This window comes from Prionailurus viverrinus, chromosome E2 (assembly GCF_022837055.1).
Source record: "Prionailurus viverrinus isolate Anna chromosome E2, UM_Priviv_1.0, whole genome shotgun sequence".
NCBI lineage: Eukaryota > Metazoa > Chordata > Mammalia > Carnivora > Felidae > Prionailurus > Prionailurus viverrinus.
Window position 1 is genome coordinate 4,433,216 of NC_062575.1, and position 19,461 is coordinate 4,452,676.

General features: G+C 48.8%; 1 protein-coding gene across 1 annotated transcript; it reads right to left on the reverse strand.

The window, feature by feature from the left end:
* Nucleotides 1–17,525: 17,525 nt before the first annotated feature.
* DPRX (divergent-paired related homeobox) lies at nt 17,526–19,163 on the reverse strand. The gene is made up of 2 exons (XM_047834619.1): nt 19,014–19,163; nt 17,526–17,915 (listed from the first exon to the last, which is right to left on the reverse strand). The coding sequence occupies exons 1-2, from the start codon at nt 19,131–19,133 to the stop codon at nt 17,526–17,528; spliced, it is 510 nt and encodes a 169-aa protein (XP_047690575.1). The 5' UTR covers nt 19,134–19,163.
* Between the last annotated feature and the right edge of the window lie 298 nt (nt 19,164–19,461).

The following is a 19,461-nucleotide window of genomic DNA, read 5'->3' on the forward strand; positions in this document are numbered from 1 at the left end:
CTTCCTTTTTAATGAAGGTTTTATGGCTTGTTGATTTTGAGTCATACTTAGAAAACTTCCTTGGGGCACCTGGGTGGCACAGTCGGTTAAGCATCTGACTTCGGCTCAGGTTAATCTCCCAGTTTGTGGTTTTGAGCTGTGCTGACAGCTCAGAGTCTGGATGGAGCCTGCTTTGGATTCTGTGTCTCCCTCTCTCTCTGCCCCTCCCCTGCTCTCACTCTCTCAAAAATAAACATTAAAAAAACATTTAAAAAAAAAAAGGGAGAGAGAGAGAGAGAGAGAGAGAGAGAACTTCAGCCTATCTCCAGTAAATAAAGGAATTCACCCATTTTCTTTTGCATGTTTGTGGTTTTCTTTTTTTACATTTAGATCCCTGATCTATTTGGAATGTATATCTCATGTGTGGTGTGTAAAGTTTTGGCCCAATTTTATTCTTTCAAGTGGCTAATCAGACATCCCAGCATCATTTGTTTCAAAGCCCACATTTGGGTGTTGGGGAAACTGCACAGCCACGTGCACAAGAATGAAACTGGGCTCCTATTGTCTACCATATGCAAAAATCAACTCAAAATGGAATAATGCCCTGAAATCATAAAACTCCTAGAGGAAACCAGGGGGTCAGCTCCTTGACATTGTCTTGTCAATGAATTTTTTGGATCTGACACCAAGAGGAAAGGCAATAATGAACAAGTGAAACTACGTCAACTTAAAAAGCAGCAGCAAAGGAAACCATCAACAAAATGAGAAGGCAATGGACCAAATGGGGGCAAATATTCCCAAAGTATATATAGAACTCTTATAACTTGGGGCAACCGGGTGGCTCAGTTGGTTAAGCATCCAACTTCGGCGCAGGTCATGATCTCACGGTTCATGAATTCGAGCCCCGCGTGGGGCTCTGTGCTAACAGCTCAGAGCCTGGAGCCTGCTTCAAATTCTGTGTCTCCCTCTCTCTCTACCCCTTCCCTACTCACGCTCTGTCTCTATCTTTCAAAAATAAATACACATTGAAAAAAAACAAGATACAACAAAGAACTCCTACAACTCAATAGCAGAAAAAAGAAAAAAAAAAAAAAGGAAGAAACAGGACACAGTCTGATTACAAGGACTGAAACAGGTATTTTTCCCAGAAAGCATCCAGGTGGCCAACAGACACATGAGAAGATGCTCAACATCACTCATCATCAGGGAAGCGCAAATCAAAACCACGATGAGATACCACCTCACACCTGTCTGAATGCCTAACAGTAACAAGTCAGGCAACAGCAGATGTTGGCAAGGACTCGGAGAAAGGGGAACCCGCTTGTGCTGCTTTTGGGAATGCACACTGGTGTAGCCGCTCCGAAAACAGTATGGTGTTTCACCTCGGAAAGTGAAAGATAATAGTACCACACAGTCCAGCAACCCCGCTTCCGGGAATCTATCCGGGACTGTCTCGTAACATGATCTGCAGCCCCGTTTTCGCTACAGCATTACTTAAGTTAGGCAAGACACAGACACGGCCTGCGTGACCATCGATGGACAAACAGATAAAGAAAATGTGGTCTCTACCCATAACGGTATGTTTTTCAGCTATAAACTGTCCATGTGTCCATTTGCAACAACCTAGGCGAACCTGGAGGCACTTAGGCCAAATGAAAGAAGTCAAAGATGAATAGCATATGATTTTATGTACAGGTGGCATCTTAAAAAAAAAACCCTGAACACGTAGATACAGAGAACAGATTTGCAGTTAACAGAAGTGGTGGGTGGGGAAAGAACTGGATGGAGATGGTCAAAATGCTAAAACTTCAAAAGTAAGTCCTGGGACGTAAGCGACGGCATGGTGACTCTGATGTACGATGCTCTGTGGCACATTAGGAAGTTGGGTTAATTAGAAGGCAGACAATGGCCAAACTTCAAAACATAAGCTAAGAAGAAAAAAGAGAATACATCCAAATCTCTAAATGTTCCCTCTGAGCCTGTGCAGTGAGCAAGTCTGGTCCAGGAAAAAATTGCACGGAAGAGATAAAAGGAAAAGTCCACCCTGATTGTGAAAATGCAGGAGGTTCCCCAGCAGACAAGTCCCTTCCCTGTGTTCTGGGTTCTCACCTGTGAACGCGCATCCGGGTGGCTCCTTCAGGACTCTGCATCCGTGGGAGAAGGAGGGAACAAAGGGCAACCTGACTCCTTGCAGACTAAGTCTGGGAGGGAGAAAAATGCAGAGGGAAAGCATTAGGGTCCTGAAGAACAAACAGAATTAAACAAAATCCTCAGAGGACACAGAAACCCTTCCCCGAAATCAGAATCTATTGCAGAGACTGTCCTTTGCTGGGCTGACAGAACAGGGGTGACGGGGGGTGGTGCCGGGGAGCTAGCAGCTCAGAAACTATCCACATCCACAAAACCAGAAGAAAACGGGGTCTTTATAAAATGCATACTTACATAAGGATGATAAAAATTTGACTTTATATTACTTAAGCGTCCAACTCTTTTTTTTTCTTTTAATTTTTTTAAGTGTTTATTTTTTTTTTTTGAGACAGAGAGCACGTGCAGGGAAGAGCAGCGAGAGAGGGAGACACAGAGTCCGAAGCAGGCTCCAGGTTCTGAGCTGTCAGCACAGAGCCCGAGGCGGGGCTCGAACTCACAAATCGCGAGATCATGACCTGAGCCAAAGTAGGAGGTCCAACTGACGGAGCCATCCAGGCACCCCTAAATAAATCAACTTAAAAAAATTTTTTTTGACTTTATAAAATATATACGATGTAACAATAAATTTTAAAACATGCTTATGCGTGAATGGGGCAAAATTAATCCTAGATTAGTCAAAGAAAATAATGTAGTCACACCTCAGTAGGGGTGCCTGTCTGGCTCAGTCAGTACAGCATGGGACTCAATCTCAGGGTAGTGAGTTTGAGCCCCAAGTTGGGCGTAGAGATTACTTAGAAAAGAGAGAGAGAGAGAGAGAGAGAGAGAGAGAGGGAGAGACCTATTCACCAGTAACTAGGGAAAAAAAAAAGGTTTAAGACTCTAAGAACAAATCTGCAAATAATCTTCAAGGTTATTCTGCATAAAATGGTAAACTGTTATGGGGGGGCATTAAATATTTGAATATACAGGGAGATATAACAAAGCCATGAATGGAAAAGTCTAATGAGAAGCAGCTTTTTCCAAATTCATTTGTAAACTCTAAACAGTTCTGATCAGAATGCTAACTGGGCTTTCTTGAGGTGGGTCAGAGGCGACTAGCTAAAGTTTTGCCTAAAAATCATACAAAAGAATAATAAAGGGGCACTGGGTGGTTCAGACGGTTAAGCGTCCGACTCTTGATTCCAGCTCAGGTCATAGTTTTGAGGTCTGTGAGTTTGAGCCCCAGGTCAGGTTCTCTGCTGACAGCAAGGAGCCTACTTGGGATTCACATTCTCTCTTTCTCAAAATAAATAAACTAAAAAAAAAAAAGAGAGAGAGAGAGAGAGAGAGAGAGAGAGAGAGAGAGAGAATAATATGCAAGAAATTCTCAACTATTCTGAAATGTATATGGAATAAGGATATTTTGAAAACCACGAAGGTTGGGGTGCCTGGGTGACTCAGTTGAGCATCTGACTTCGGCTCAGGTCATGATCTCACAGTTCATGAGGTCAAGTCACGCATTGGGCTCTGTGCTGATGGCTTGGAGCCTGGAGCCTGCTTGGGATTCTGTGTCTTCCTCTCCCTCTGCCCCTTCCCCACTCGCACTCTGCCTCTCTCTCTGAAAAATAAACATTTAAAAAAAATTAAAGAAAAAAATGAACACCATGAAGGAAGGGACCTGTCTGTATGCCCTTCAGAAAGGAAACAATGATCAAAAGCTGGTAAATGGTGTGGATTGGTCAGGGATAGAGGTTATAGACTGGGGTAGCCTGCTGGAGAGCAATTAGAAGGACTTTTTTTTTTTTTTTAATTTTATTTTTAAGTAACCTCTACACCCGTCATGGGGCTTGAACTCATGACTCCAAGATCGAAGTTGCACACTCTATCGACTGAGCTGGTCAGGCGCCCCAGAAGGACTTTCTCAAATTAATTGCAGGTTTGTTTAAAACACAAGCAAGCAACCAGTGTCCTGGAAATGGATAGGGGAAGACATTTCCATCCTGCTTAATGAGATGAGAGCCGGGGGAGCTCCGTATAAACCCTCCCAGGAAGCGAAGGAACACTCCGTTACAGTTTTATAAACTGGGTATAGGAACAATAAACACAACGGGGCCTAAAACACCATGTCAGCTATGCACATTACAAACCTATGCTCCCAGGGCACCTGGGTGGCTTAGTCAGTTAAGCGTTTGACTCTTGGTTTCTGCTCAGGTCATGATCTCACCATTCAGGAGATCAAGCCCCAAGTCTGGCTCTGTGCTGACAGCATGGAGCCTCCTTCGGATTCTCTCTCTCCCCCCTGCCCTTCACCCCTGCCCCATTCACTCACTCTCTCTCTCTCAAAATTACTAAACTTATGCTCCCGTGATAGCATCTTAGAAAACAAGTACTAAAAATGAGTAAAAGTGCTCATACGAGTAGTTCTTGGAAACTGGAAGAGTTGTCTGCAGTGGGGAGGAAAATAAGAGAGAGGGTGGGGATTAAAATGCAGAAGAAAATGGGGTGCCTGGGTGGCTCAGTTGGTTGAGCATCTGACTTCAGCTCAGGTCATGATCTCCCGGTTCATGAGTTTGAGCCCCGAGTCGGGACCTGTGGTGATAGCTCAGAGCCTGGAACCTGCCTCAGATTCTGTGTCTCCCTCTTTCTCTGCCCCTCCCTCGCTCACGCCCTGTCTCTTTCAAAAATAAATGAGCATTAAAAAAATTTTTTGGGGGGCGCCCGGGTGGCTCAGTCGGTTAAGCGTCCAACTTCGGCTCAGGTCATGATCTCACAGTCCGTGAGTTCGAGCCCCGCGTCAGGCTCTGTGCTGACAGCTCAGAGCCTGGAGCCTGCTTCAGATTCTGTGTCTCCCTCTCTCTCTGACCCTCGCCCATTCATGCTGTCTCTCTCTGTCTCAAAAATAAATAAACATTTAAAAAAAAATTAAAAAAAAATTTTTTTTTAATGCACAAGAAAATAATAAAACAACAGAGATAGAATCAGGACTAGGTGGGCATTTCGGGGAGCAAACAGTATGGGGAGACCCCCGCCTGAGTTCCTGGGTGTCCGGGTACCTAAGCGATACCCTAGCACACTGTGCAGAACCACACTCTGGGGTCCCAGAGAGGGTCGGGTGGACGGGGTGATTTAGGTGAACTGTTAAACGCGGGCCTTCCTCAGTTACAGACAACCCGGGGAATAGTCCACCACAACTCACTGACCTCACTCAACCGACCCTTCTGGGGAGCGAGGCCCTGGAGGCAAGGCCGTGTTGAGTTAGAACAAACGGAGGATGAAGACACACGTGGTGGCAGGCAAAAAGAGGGGGAGTAAACAGGAGGGGGTACCTTCTGCCCGGGCTAGTGGTGGTTGGAGCTCTGACCCCACTGGTTCCCGAGGTCTAGGGCACCCTAGGGGTTCTGGAATTCGTGGTTGGATGGAGAGCTGCAGGACGCAGAGCTCCGGGCAGGGAGGGGGCGCCGAGGCAGAGTTGCATGGTGACACCCTCCCTTAGCGGGGTTTGGAGAGGCCCGTGAGGGCAGAGCGCAAACCTCCCCCGGGCAGTGCGGCAGAGCAAAGATACCCCATCCAGATGTACAGACCTAACACGTTAGCGGAAGAAATCGAATTGTGCCAAATCCAATCGCACAGGTTCTGACCTCTCGCCAAGCTCCAGGTTCCAGGGGCCTGAGACGGGCTGCCCTGGAGTTGGTGCATCCGGGGAGTGGGGGCCCGGAGACCTGGGGGCCTGGGGGCGCAGGCCTGGAGCAGAGGAGAAGCAGGGACTTGGCAAGGGGAGCATCGCGGGGCGTCACGGGGGCGCGGGGCACCGTACTACTGCTGAGAATGTTTGCTTCGCCACTGCCACTGGGGTCACAGACAAGATGCCGCTGGGGGCGCTTAGCAGCCCTGCACTGGAAACGTGCGCTCAGCGTGGCTGGCGTCCCGGCATCCGGGGCGGGGAGACGCACGGGGGCGTCAGGGGGCGTGGAGACAGGCCACACGTCGGGGGGGGGGGGGGGGTGTAGGGGTGGAGATGGGCGGGACCAGCACCGGGGATTGGTTCGCCGGGACATACGTGAGGCGTCCATTCCCAGGATGCGGGCGCGGGTGGCGTGGAGCCGGTTGAAGAGGCTGGCACTGGGCAGGCGAGCTGACCGTCGAGGAAGCTGGCGTCGGAGGTTGTGGAGAGGCGAAGGGATGCCGGACTGACAGGGGTGTTGAGGGCAGGGGGCCCCTGGCACTGCGGACGTCGGGGTGGGGACGCAGAGCCCTGCGGAGAGCCTTGCTTTGCAGGTAAGGCACGGGGACCTCAGAGATGTAGGGACAGACATCGGACAGTGCTAGCATGTCCTCCTGGCCGTGATGTGGCAGACTTTCCTGCTCCGGCTCTTTGGTCCTCACACCAAATTTGGGGAATCAGGGTGAGTGAACATGAAAAGCGTCCTCAGGACAGCGCCTGTTTTTCCCAGGGCAGAAGCTGGTTTCACATAAATCAGAGTTTCCATCTGTTTCTCTGGGTCCAGTTAGGGGCCTCGTTCCTAACTCCTGTTGTTACTCAGGTCCCAGAAGGGAGACATGGGAAGGGGATGGGCCACGGGGAGGTACACAGCCCCGGCTGGGCTCAGGGAGGTCGAGGTGTGGTTGGGGACTTGTTGGAAGTCTAGAGTGCCAGCCACAGCCCTTTCCCTGAGAGGCTGTATGGTTAGGGACATTGTTTGGGCCTGGGCAGAAAGATCCTGACTTGGGGACTAATGGGATGTGATTGATGCAGGAGCCCTGTGTGTTCATGTAGTGGTGTTTCTGGGCACATTAATAGGAATAAAAATCCAGGCTGGCTGAAGAAGCCTCTCCAGCCCATAGTTGTGTGATCATGAGTTTTTTAAATAGTGTTCAGCCACAAGGGGCGCCTGGGTGGCTCAGTTGTTTGAGCCTCCGACTTCCTCTGAGGTCATGATCTCATGGTTGGTGAGTTACAGCCCCGCATCGGGCTCTGTGCTGACAGCTCAGAGCCTGGAGCCTGCTTCGGATTCTGTGTCTCCCTCTCTGTCTGCCCCTACCCTGATCGCCCTCGGTCTTTCTCTCTCAAAAATAAACATTAGGGGCGCCTGGGTGGCTCAGTCGGTTAAGCGTCCGACTTCGGCTCAGGTCATGATCTCACGGTCCGTGGGTTCAATCCCCGCGTCGGGCTCTGTGCTGACGGCTCAGAGCCTGGAGCCTGTTTCGGATTCTGTGTCTCCCTCTTTCTCTGACCCTCCCCTATTCATGCTCTGTCTCTGTCTCAAAAATAAATAAATGTTAAAAAAAATTTTTTTTTAAATAAACATTAAAAAAATTGAAAAAATATATTATTCACCCACCAGAAAGATGGAAATCTTGCCATTTGTGAAAACATGGATAAGCCTGGAGGGCATTATGCTAAGATAAATCAGAGAAAGACATACTGTATGATCTTGCTTATATGTGGAATCTAAAAGTGTCAAGTTTGTGGAACCAGAGACAATGGTGGTTGCCAGGTGTGGGGGTGGGGTGGGAAAAAGGGGCAGATGCTGGTTAAAGGGTACAGACTTATTTGTAGGATGCATAATTTCTGGGGATCTAATGTACAGCCTGCTGACTGTAGTTATTGTATAATTGAGATTTGCAAAGAATAGATCGAAATGGAAACTATGTGAGATGATGGGTGGCTTTTTGCTTGTTTATTTTTGAGAAAGAGCTGCACACACATGTGTGGAGGGGAAGGGCAGAGAGAGGGAGAGAGTCCTAAGCAGGCTCCGTGCTGTCAGCACAGAGCCTGATGTGGGGCTTGATCCCACGAACCACAGGATTGTGACCTGAGCCAAAATCAAGAGTTGGATGCTTCACCCACTGAGCCACCTAGGCGCCCCAGATGGATGGATTAATGAGCTTGGTTGTGGCAATCATTTCACAATGTATACGTGTATCAAAGCATCATGTCATACACCTTAAATATGCACAATTGTAATTTGTCAATTAGACCTCTTTAAAGCTGGGGAGAAATACAGACAGTTCCTTACGTTGGAAATTTGTTAAGTATTGAGTCTTAGGAAGGAGAGAAAACAGCCAACCAAGAAACAGCAGCCATGCCAGATCCTTGGTTGGTCTTCCCTTCCTCCTGGGGTCAGAGACTAGGAGACCCTATGGACACAAATGGGGTGTTTGCCTCAGCTCTAGCCCTTTTCTTTCCTCTGGGTGCCCTGGAGTGGGGTAGACCCTTGCCCAAACCATACACCCTGTTTGCCACCAATTATTCCAACAGGGGAAGAGGCTTACTTACTGCCTAGTGGGCTTGGACTCCTCACCCTATCTAGGTGCCATCCTGCCCCCTTCCCACATCCTGCAGCAAAGTCATAGGCTTGCCACCATTCCTGTTTTTCAGATTAGGAAGTTGAGGTAGAGAAGTTACATAGCAAGATTGTTCCTTCCCGATCTCATTTACACTTTGTTAGCCCGGCCTTCTGGAAGATAAGTGTCTTCAACTCTTCTAGATGGGATAATCAACTCCTCCAGATTTGCTGGGGATGGGGGGGTGCTTCTTGGTTTTAGCCATCTGGAAAAGCACTTAGGTGCAAACCAACTGTGGGTCACCCAGTTTCTAGACCATAGGTTGGCATATTCTCTTGGCCTGTTGTGTGGCCAGTGAGTGAAGACTGGTTTTTACAGCTTGTAAAGGTTTAGAAGAGGAGGAGGGTGAGTAGGGAGGATGAGGGAGGGCAGGGGTGGGGGGGTAGAGAGGAGGCTGGAGGGGACAGAAAGTTGAGGGTGGAGTAGGCAAGGAGATTAGGGTAGAGTCTGGGGGAGGGTTAAGGGCAGCAGGGGGAGGGACAGGGTTGGGGGTGGGTAGAAGGTACTGGAGGGGAGGGTTAGAATGGAGAGGAGGGTGGGGTAGGCATGGAGATTAGGGTAGAGTCTGGGGGAGGGTTAAGGGCAGTGGGGGGAGGGACAGGGGTGGGGGTGGGTAGAGGGTGCTGGAGGGGAGGGTTAGAATGGAGAGGAGGGTGGGGTAGGCATGGAGATTAGGGTAGAGTCTGGGGGAGGGTTAAGGGCAGTGGAGGGAGGGACAGGGGTGGGGGTGGGTAGAGGAAGCTGGAGGCGAGGGTAAAAATGGAGAGGAGGGTGGGGTCGGCATGGAGATTAGGGTAGAGTCTGGGGGAGGGTTAAGGGGAGGCAGAGGAGGGTAGGGGGAGCAGGTGAGGGAGGAGAGATAGGAGGAGGAGGAAGGGGACAAGAATATGGAACAGACATGGCATGTGGAAGAGAAAGCTTATTTACTCCCTGGCTCTATGTTACCAACTCATGCTCAACACTTTCAAGGTTAGAGGTTTGAGCCCCACCTGACAGGAGAGGGGAGAACAGTGACCAGGACAGCTGTTACTCACTGGAAGGATGCGAGGGCTTTGCTGGTGGTGCCCTGGGATCCACAGAATCCGTGGTGTCAGTGGAGCCCCCACGATGGACATCACGGTGGGGGAAATGTCCTCAAGGACTGGATGACATAAGAATGGCCTGTGGGACAGAGGGGCTGTTAACTTTGTGGCTCCTTTTAAGGGGCAGCGTGGACAGAGCCCAAAGATCAGCACCCCCCAGTTCCGTGTCCATGAATAAATGTGGCTTTCCTGACCTCCAGCTCCCTTCTTAGTGTGCGGATGTTAATAACAGCTTCTCACTGAGACTCCGCGTTATCCTTCCAGTGTTGGCCCAAAGAAAGCTGTTCAAAGTCAGTCCTCCCCATGGGGATCCTTATTCCCATTTATCGGGTGAGAAGTCAGAGAAAGAGGGCTTAAACCCTATCTGTGGGGTGCCGGATACAGACACAGGGACTGCTCGCTGTAAGAGTGTACTTGTCTCTTGGGAAGTTCAGGTACCCAGGACTGAGTCTCCCAGCCCCAGGTTCACGGTCCATGCCTACTTGGTTTGGCTTAACCCTCAGACTTCTGTCCATCCTGAGTCCCCCTCAGTCCCGCTCACCCTGGCAGCTTGGCTCTGGGAATTTCTGCTCTCCACCCGCTCCAACAAGAGCCCCTCTTGGCGGCCTCATCCCTGAGTGCAGTCCTCAGCTCAGGCATGCCCCCTCTTAGCTACTCAGTGCTCCTCCAGGACCCCCGATTCTTTCGTGAAGCACAGCTCTGTGGTTTAGCTTGGAGACGCCCCCAGAACCCACAGGCTCGCTCTCTGAGCCTGCGGACTCACAGTCTTGTTGGGAGAGACAAATGGCCCAGGGAACAGCTGTGGAAATAATTGCTGATGGCAGGTGCTGTCCGGGAAGTGAGGGTTAGGTCTGGAAATGGGGAGGCCATCTACACAGAATGAAGGAAGGTCCCTCAGGAGCCGCTGTTCCTACCGAGAGGATGGGAAGGAGGGGACGGTGGGTGAAGGAGAGAATTCGGGGCAATAGGAAAAGACTGGATGGGGCTGTTCAGGTGGACAGAGCTTTGGTGGAATTGTGAAACTCAGTGAAAACGTGTGTGCCTGTTTGGTGTATGTGTTTGGGAAACACTGGATAGAAGGTGGTAGAAGGGGGGACGCCGGGGCGGCTCAGTCGGCTAAGCATCTGGATTTCAGCTCAGGTCATGATCTCACAGTTCATGAGATGGTGGAGCCCCACGTCACCGGGTGTCGGGCTCTGCACTGACAGTGTGGAGCCTGGTTGGGATTCTGTCTCTCTCTGCCCCTCCCCCTGCTCTCTCTCTCAATAAATCAATAAATAAATTTTAAAAAATTAAAAAAAAAAAAGGTGGTAGAAAGGGATAGAGCAGGATTGGATGTAAAAAAAGGGCTCTATTCTGAGGACACTAGGAAGCCATTCTTGCCTTCCTTCCTTTTCTTTTCTAGAATATTCCTTGAAAGCTTACTTTGTGACAGATTTAATTCCTGTATGAAGAGTATTGCCTCACCAGTTACACCATTCTGTTAGTGATTCACCATTCTATTAGCTTCTTACAAGCAGAAGCTATCTATTCAGTAATTGTGGAAGGAACGATTGAATATGTTTCCATGTGTTTGTAAGCCCTGACACAATAGTACTTGGATGTTGACTTCAACCACAGCTTGAAGACGGTGCTTTGGGGGGCGCCTGGGTGGCTCAGTCGGTTAAGCGGCCGACTTCAGCTCAGGTCATGATTTCGCGCTCTAAGAGTTCGAGCCCCGCGTCGGGCTCTGTGCTGACAGCTCAGAGCCTGGAGCCTGTTTCAGATTCTGTGTCTCCCTCTCTCTCTGACCCTCCCCCGTTCATGCTCTGTCTCTCTGTCTCAAAAATAAATAAACGTTAAAAAAAAAAAAAAAGAAGGTGCTTTGGGGGACCATCAGGGAAATTTGATATTACTTGGTATTAGGTTTATCAAGGGCTCTATTTTACTTTACTTTTTAAAGATTTTAATTGGGGCGCCTGGGTGGCTTGGTTGGTTAAGCGTCCGACTTTGGCTCAGGTCATGATCTCACGGTCCGTGAGTTCGAGCCCCGAGACGGGCTCTGTGCTGACAGCTCAGAGCCTGGAGCCTGTTTCGGATTCTGTATCTCCCTCTCTCTCTGCTCTTCCCCTGTTCGTGCTCTGTCTCTCTCTGTCTCAAAAAAATAAATAAACGTTAAAAAAATTAAAAAAAATAAAGATTTTAATTAAAAAAAACCCTTTTTTCTTAATATTTAATTTTGAGACAGAGAGAGACAGAGCACAAGCATGGGAGGGGAAGAGAGAGGGGGAGACACAGAATCCAAAGCAGGCTCCAGGCTCTGGACGCTCAACCAACTGAGCTACCCAGGCGCCCCTTAATTTTTTCTTAAAGTAAACTCTACGTCCAACATGGGGCTCCACCTCAGGACCGTGAGATCCACGAGTCACATGCTCGACTGACTGAGCCAGCCAGGTGCCCCTACCGAAGTCTCTTTTTAAAAGATGTTAAATACTGTGCTCACTTGAACATGAATGGATCTCAGCAGTGAAGTCGTGCACGGAAGAAGTCTCACACGCGCGCGCACGCACACACGCTCACATGTTGTGGTTCCGTTTTGGGGGAAGTTCAGCCACAGGCAAACAATGAGTGGAGATGAACGGGGGTTCCAGCTGGGGTGGTGCAGATGCCCTCCGAGCACACACGGTAATAGGGCACGCAGGTCCCCACAGTGGAGACAGTCTCCCCCATTCATCGGTGGCCAGGGGAGAAGGCAGAATGCAAACCCAGCTTCGGGGTCTCCGAGTATCCCCACCCCTGGGGCTGGGAATGGAACCCCTTCCCCCCACCCCCAACCCGGGGTTCCCAGTCTGGCACGCACCCGGGTGGGCTCCAGCCCTCGGCGTCCAGCACCCGCTGCCCCAGCCCTCCCCTGCGGCTCACCCTGGGAACTTGCTCTGGGGATTCTCTGACTCTTCTCAAGAGGTGCATCCCTCCGGACCATTCAGGCTTTAGTGCCTCTCTTGCGCTTTGAGCCTTGTTTAAATGCAGTCCTGGGTAGACTTTCGTCCGCTTCTGGGGACCACACGCCCTCCATTCCTGCAACCTGGGCTTTGCAAGTTCCCCAGGTGCTTCTAGTCCTGTCGGCAGGTTTGGGCCACGCTGGGCTGGTACGTGGTGGGAGGGGCTTAGATCTAGGTGAGGCTTCTTATCCCAAGGCTCTAGAAAGCCGTTGGACGAATCAACCAGTCTCCCTCTCCTCTTGTTTCTTTCTTTCATGAACGTTTTGGAAAACTTGGTGAAGGGGTCTGTTCTGCAAACTGGGATGGGGCACAAGCACAAGGAAGTTCCTGATCATGTAAAACTTGCACTCGAGTGACGTCCCAGGCAATCAATGGATGCTCTGTACTCTTAAGGGCATATTAAAAAATCCAGGGGTGCCTGGGTTGCTCAGTGGGTAAAGCGTCCCACTTCGGCTCAGGTCATGATCTCGCAGTTTGTGGGTTCGAGGCCCATGTCAGGCTCTGTGCTGACAGTTCAGAGGCTGGAGCCTGCTTCAGATTCTGTCTCCGTTTCTCTCCGCCCCTCCCCCACTCCGGCTCTCTGTGTGTCTCTCTCTCAAAAATGAACATTAGAAAGAAGAGGGGAATTAAACTTAATAAAAAATCCATGGTCGGTGGGGCACAGTCGGTTAAGCGACCAACTCTTGGTCTTGGCTCAGGTCATGATCTCATGGTTCGTGAGTTGGAGCCCCACATTGGGCCCTCCGTGCTGAAAGCTCAGAGCCTGCTTGGGATTTCTCTCTCCTTCTCTCTCTGCCCCCCCCCCCCCCCCCGGCTTGCTGTCTCTGTCTCTCAAAAAATAAATAGATGGGGCACCTGGGTAGCTCAATCAGTCAAGCGTCCGACTTCGGCTCAGGTCATGATCGAGCCCCACGTTGAGCTTTGTGCTGACAGTCTGGAACCTGCTTCAGATTCCATGTCTCCCTCTCTCTCTGCCCCTCTCCTGCTTATGCTCTGTCTCTCTCTCTCTCTCTCTCAAAAATAAACATTAAAAAAAAATCATAAAAATTAAAAACCCATGGGAAACTGAAAAAAAAATTACCCCCAACAGAATAAGTAGACTCATTTTTTGTTGTTGTTGGAATAAACAAGGACATAGAGTTCTTTTTTTTTTTTTAAGTTTATTTATTTAATAGCTACACCCAACTTGGGGCCCGAACTCACGACCTAGAGATGAAGAGTCTCGTGGTCCTCTGACTGAGCCACCCAAGCACCCTTGAGTTCTTTATTCCGACCAAGAAAAGATTGAGTCTACTCTTCCTCAGCTATCACTATTTTGTTTGTGATAATGGATGAGGAAATATTCTTACAAGCAGACCATTATCTCTCTGATAACTGTGGGAGGGGTGGAGGAATTAGGTAACGTCCATCGGTAGCCTCCGCTGTGTGGCTGTTGCTGGGATGCTGATTCCAACAACCAGCGTTGACAAGGTATTTTGAGAAAATAAGACTTTTTTTTTAAGTGATCTCTGCACCCAATGTGGGGGCTTGAACTCACGACCCTGAGAACAAGCATCACATGCTCTACTGACTGAGCCAGCCAGGTGCCCCTGTTTTGAGAAATTTAAATATGGCCTGGGTATCAGGTTTGTAGAAATCAATGAAGATCACTCCCAAATGAGAATGAGTAAATATTCAAATATTTATTCTTTTAATTCTCAGGTTAGTTAACATACAGTGTAGTCTTGGCTTCAGTAGTAGAACCCAGAGATTCATCATTTACATATAATACCCAGTGCTCATCCCAACCAGTACCCTCCTTAATGCCCATCACCCCTTTCCCCTCCCCCGATCAACCCTCAGTTTGTTCTCTGTATTTAAGAGTCTCTTATGGTTTGCCTCCTTCTGTTTTTTATTTTTATTTTTTTAAATTTTTTAACATTTGGGGCGCCAGAGTGGCTCAGTCGGTTGGGTGTCCGACTTCTGCTCAGGTCATGATCTCTCAGTTCATGGGTTCGAGCCCCACGTTGGGCTCTGTGCTGACAGCTCAGAGTCTGGAGCCTGCTTCGGATTCTGTGTCTCTCTCTCTGCCCCTCTCTCACTTACACTCTGTCTCTCTCTCTCTCTCTCTCAAAAAATGAATAAGCATTAAAATTTTTTTTAATGTTTATTTATTATTGAGAGAGAGAGACACACAGAGCATGAGCAGGGGAGGGGCAGAGAGAGAGAGGGGGAGACACAGAATCTGAAGCAGGTTCCAGGCTCTGAGCTGTCAGCACAGAGCCTAATGCGGGGCTCGAACTCAGGGACTGTGAGATCATGATCTGAGCCAAAATTGGTCACTCAACCAACTGAGCCACCCAGATGCCCCCCCCCCTTTTTAATGTTTATTTATTTTTGAGAGAGAGCACGAGCAGGGGAGGGGCAGAGAGAGGGAGACACAGGATCTGAAGCAGGCTCCAGGCTCTGAGCTGTCAGTGCAGAGCCCGATGCAGGGCTTGAACCCACAAACCGTGAGATTATGACCTGAGCCGAAGTCGGAGGTTTAACCAACTGAGCCACCCCGGTGCCCTTGCCTCCCTCTCTGTTTTTATCTCATTTTTCTTCCCTTCCCCATATGTTCATTGGTTAAGTTTCTCAAATTCCATGTATGAGTGAGGTCATGTGATATGTCTTTCTCTGACTGACATTTTTTGCTTAGCATAATACCCTCCAGTTCCATCCAGGTTGTTGCAAATGGCAAGATTTCATTCTTTTTGGTTGCCGAGTAATGCTCCATTGTATATATAGACCACATCTTCTTTATCCGTTCATCCATCGAAGAGACATTTGGGCTCTTTCCATACTTTGGCTATTGTCGATAGCTCTGCTATAACCATTGGGGTGTATGTGCCCTTTCAAATCAGCACTCCTGTATCCTCTGGATAAATACCTAGTAGTGCACTTGCTGGGTCATAGTGTAGTTCTATTTTCAATTTTTTGAGGAACTTCCACACTGTTTTCTAGAGTGGCAAATATTTATTCTTGCTGTAGTGAGACCACCTCTGTCGATAATCGACTGAGTTTGTCAAACCAGGGAGCTGACAGCTTTATAGAAGAAAAAAGTGCCCTGATTGGAGACTGGTTGACACAGGAAGCAGGGACACCCTTTGTGGTTGGGTAGGGGGGACATGTTTCGCTTTGTCTGGTTGGTCCAAAGGTGAAGGTGAGGGTCCGGGCAAAGATTAGGGGAGCGCTCGGTCATTAAGCTGATCCAGCCCTTCTGGGCTGATGGCTACACCACTTGGGGCTTCGTTTCCTGGTTATGGGTCAGAGCTCTCAGGTATGTTCTGGCTCCTGTCCAGATTCAGTCTGCCAGGCTGTCCCAGAGCTTCTCAACCTGGCACTATTGTCACTTGGGGCCGGATAACTCTTCCTGGAGGGGTCTGACCCACAAACTGAGCTGCTCAGGATCCACTTGGGTACGTGCCAGAGGCACCCTCCTCCCCGCTCTGGCGTCAGCCAAAAGTGTCTCCAGGTGCTGCCAGATGTCACCAGGTGCGCGGCACCTGCCCCTGGTTGAGAACCACTGTGTTACACCAGGATTTCTTGGGTTCAACAGCGTGCTGTCCACAATGTGCATGAGTTTCATCGACGGCACTTGAGTGAAGGAAGCCACACAGAAGGGTTCCTGCAGGATGATTCAATCACGTGAAGTGTACGACCAGGCGAAAGTCAAAGCAGCCTTCTGGGGTCGGGGGTGTCGTCGATGGCTTAGCAGGGGAGGCTTTGTATCCCCTCGGACCACAGCACACGCTGGAGTGGTTGCCTCTGGCCGGAAGAGAATGAGAGGGAGAGAGACTGCAATCCTCTTAAAGCCCCGCCCCCCACCCCCAGCATGACATCTGCCTGTAAGGTGCTAGTTGGTGAGGAGTGCACACTGGAAAGTGCGGAGCGGTTGGCTTGGCTACTGGCCCGCTCTGAGGCCACCCAGGTTCTGAAGCTCAGGATGGACCAGAGATGCCAGAACCCCAACGCTGCCCCTGCACAACCTGAGGACACCTTTGTAAGACAGGTGCACAGCCTTATGGGCATCTTCCTGCATGGGAGCACCAAGGCCAGGTCTGACAGGTAACAAGTGCATAATCCCACAGGCTCAGAATCTTACGTGTTCCTGACAAAGCACACGGTTAATGGGATCGTCTTTGGCTCATTCACAGATGCTACAAGCACAGGGAGAGAGTGGTTAGGAAGGAAGAAGGCCTGAGAATTTCCTTGGAAGGGCTTGTGGTGTTTCCATTGTCTTAGTAGAGGGAGAAGCAAAAAAGAAAAAAAAGAAAAGAAGAGAAAAATTGGAGAGGATTGGGGGACTGGAGATATTTGGGTGTTCAGGACATAAAATAATGGCTGGGGAGGTGACCAAAAAAAAAAAAATAAATAAAAAGGAAAACTAGAAAAAATAACCAACTTCCCACTTACTGACATTGGCTAAATCTTATTAGCGGAACAATGATGAAGAAAAGACAATCACAAAATCAAGACAGAAGAAGCAGGAAAAAAGATAACTGTCCTTAGTAGTCCCATTATGTATATATGTATATCTTTATTGAGATATAATGAAAACATTTTTTCCTCCAGCTTTACTGAGATACAATTTATACATAACATTGTGCAAGTTTAAGGTGTACACGAAGATGTTGATTTGTTATGTTTACGTATTGCAAAATGATGACCATCATGGCATTAGCTGATGTCTCCATGCTGTCAAGATTGTTTTTTGTGATGTACATAGTATCACACTTCTGTGTCTTCTGATGACTTTATACATCCAGGTAGGCTCCATCCTAATCAAGACATGAAACATCACCATCCCCAGTAAGTTTTACTGGCTCTTTCTGCTTAATTCCACCACACGGGCATTTTTGTGTCTTTTTTTTCTTTTCATGGAGTATCATGGTTTTGAAATGCATCCAGGTTGTGTAGATCTCATATCTGTCCCTTGTTTGGGCATCGTTGCAAATGACAATATGTAACGTTTTGTGTCTGGCTTCTCTCATAAGGCTCTTTGTGGTGATGTAGAACCAAAGGGATTAGCAGTGAAACTTGCAGAAAGAATCTGTGATTCCAAAATGGGACAAAGGGAGTAGATATTAGGATCTTGACAGCAGCCAAAGTGGACTATTTTGTGGCCAATGGAATGGTCTGGGAGAGCCTTCAAATTGGGGCATAGGCGGAGTTGGAAGGAAGGTATTGGATGATCTGTGTAAACCAGGGACGCAGGGTAGGCACCATGAGAGAATCCTGGAGATGTAGCCATGTTTCTCTTGGAAGAGCTGGTCTTGAGGTCCACCCCAGCTACATGCTCTTGTTCAGGTTCTGGTTTTTGCTGCACGTGCTTGTATTGGGCTTTCTTGAGTTTCGCTCTGTGGTTCTTAAACCAAACCTAAGGAGGAAAAGAGAGGAGCAACCGGTTGGTGAATCCAAAGGACAGTCCACATGTTTTCATTTTACCCGATACCATGGACAGTGCTAGGTGAGCCCAGCTAGTTGTGCAACTCTGCTTCTCAGATCCTAGAGCTGCAAACTCTCCTGACATATGTGAAAGGGAGCAGGAATGAGAGGTGGTGGGGACAGAAAGTGAGGCAAGGGGGGCACCTGGGTGGCTCAGTCGGTTGGGCGTCCGACTTCGGCTCAGGTCACGATCTCACTGCCTGTGGGTTCGAACCCCACGTCAGGCTCTGTGCTGACAGCTCGGAGCCTGGAGCCTGCTTCGGATTCTGTGTCTCCCCCTCTCTCTGCCCCTCCCATGCTCATGCTCATGCTCTGTCTCTCAATAATGAATATATAAAAAAAAACAGGTGAGGCAGGGATCAAAACGCCCAGAGCAGGAGAGACTGATGTCAGCACACTGAGGCTCATGGGCCAATTTTTACCTGCAACCGTGTTTTTGTATGGTCCATAAACTAAGAACAGTGTTGTTTGTGGTTTTTTCTTTTTAAGTTTTTATTTATTCATTTAAGTAATCCCTACACCCATCTTAGGGCTTGAACTCACCATCCCTAGATCAAGAGTTGCATGCTCTTCTGACTGAGCCAGCCAGGTGCCCCTAAGAACAGGTGTCACATCTTTAAATGGTTGAGAGAAAGAGAGGGGGAAAAAAGGCACAATAAGAATATTTGTGACCTGTGAAAATTATATGAACTTCGAATGTGTGTCTACAAAATTTTATGGGAATGCAGGCACACCCATTCATTTACTTATTGTTGATGGCTGCTTTCACGCTGTCCCTGCAGAGCTGAATAATTTTGGCAGACGTGACACAGCCCACAGAGTCTAAACTATTTCCTGCCTGGCCCTCTACAGAGAAAAGATTTGCAGATCCTTGCTCTCGGGGTTGGGAGGGAGGGTTTGGGGGTAAGAGTCTGGGTCTTTGGAATCTTGGAGACCAGACTGGTATTAAGCTTCAGGAATTATGCTAGGGTCTCTGAATTTAGGGTATTCTGGGGAGGTGGCTTGGCAAGGTGAGGCTTTATTCTCCAACCTGGAGTACTGTCGGGTGGATCCCCAGTTTCAAGGCCATCTCCTTCTGCAGGCTGGGTGGGGGGTAAGGGTTCTGACTGAACAAGAATTCCAAGGCTTCCAGTTGGTCCTCAGTGAACATTGTTCGTTTCCTATGTGAATGCTTCTGGTGCTTTCCTGGGAGGGAAGGAGACAAAGGTACAGATGAAGTGTTTCGACAACTCTAAGACACAGGTGTAAGGCACTTCCCTTCCTCAAATACCGGAACTCCTCCTCCCTGTGCACAGAGGTCAGGCTTGGCTCTCAGTCAGGTGACTGAGAGTCCCAGATATGTATGCATGGCGTGAATGACTTTCTGGTTCTGTTTCCTAAGCTTCATTTTGTCACAGCTGGTCTTCCATATACTCAGCATAGGAAAGCACTATATATATTTAAAAAGATTTTGTTGTTGTTGTTGTTGTTAACGTTTA

What these genes read in the sequence shown, in the direction of transcription:
- DPRX (XM_047834619.1), bottom strand. Translation starts at nt 19,133, where the DNA reads ATGTTCACTGAGGACCAACTGGAAGCCTTGGAATTCTTGTTCAGTCAG. An exon ending in TCCACCCGACAGTACTCCAG is followed by an intron (nt 17,916 to 19,013) that starts GTTGGAGAATAA and finishes TTTCCTCCTTAG; the next exon opens with GTTTGGTTTAAGAACCACAG.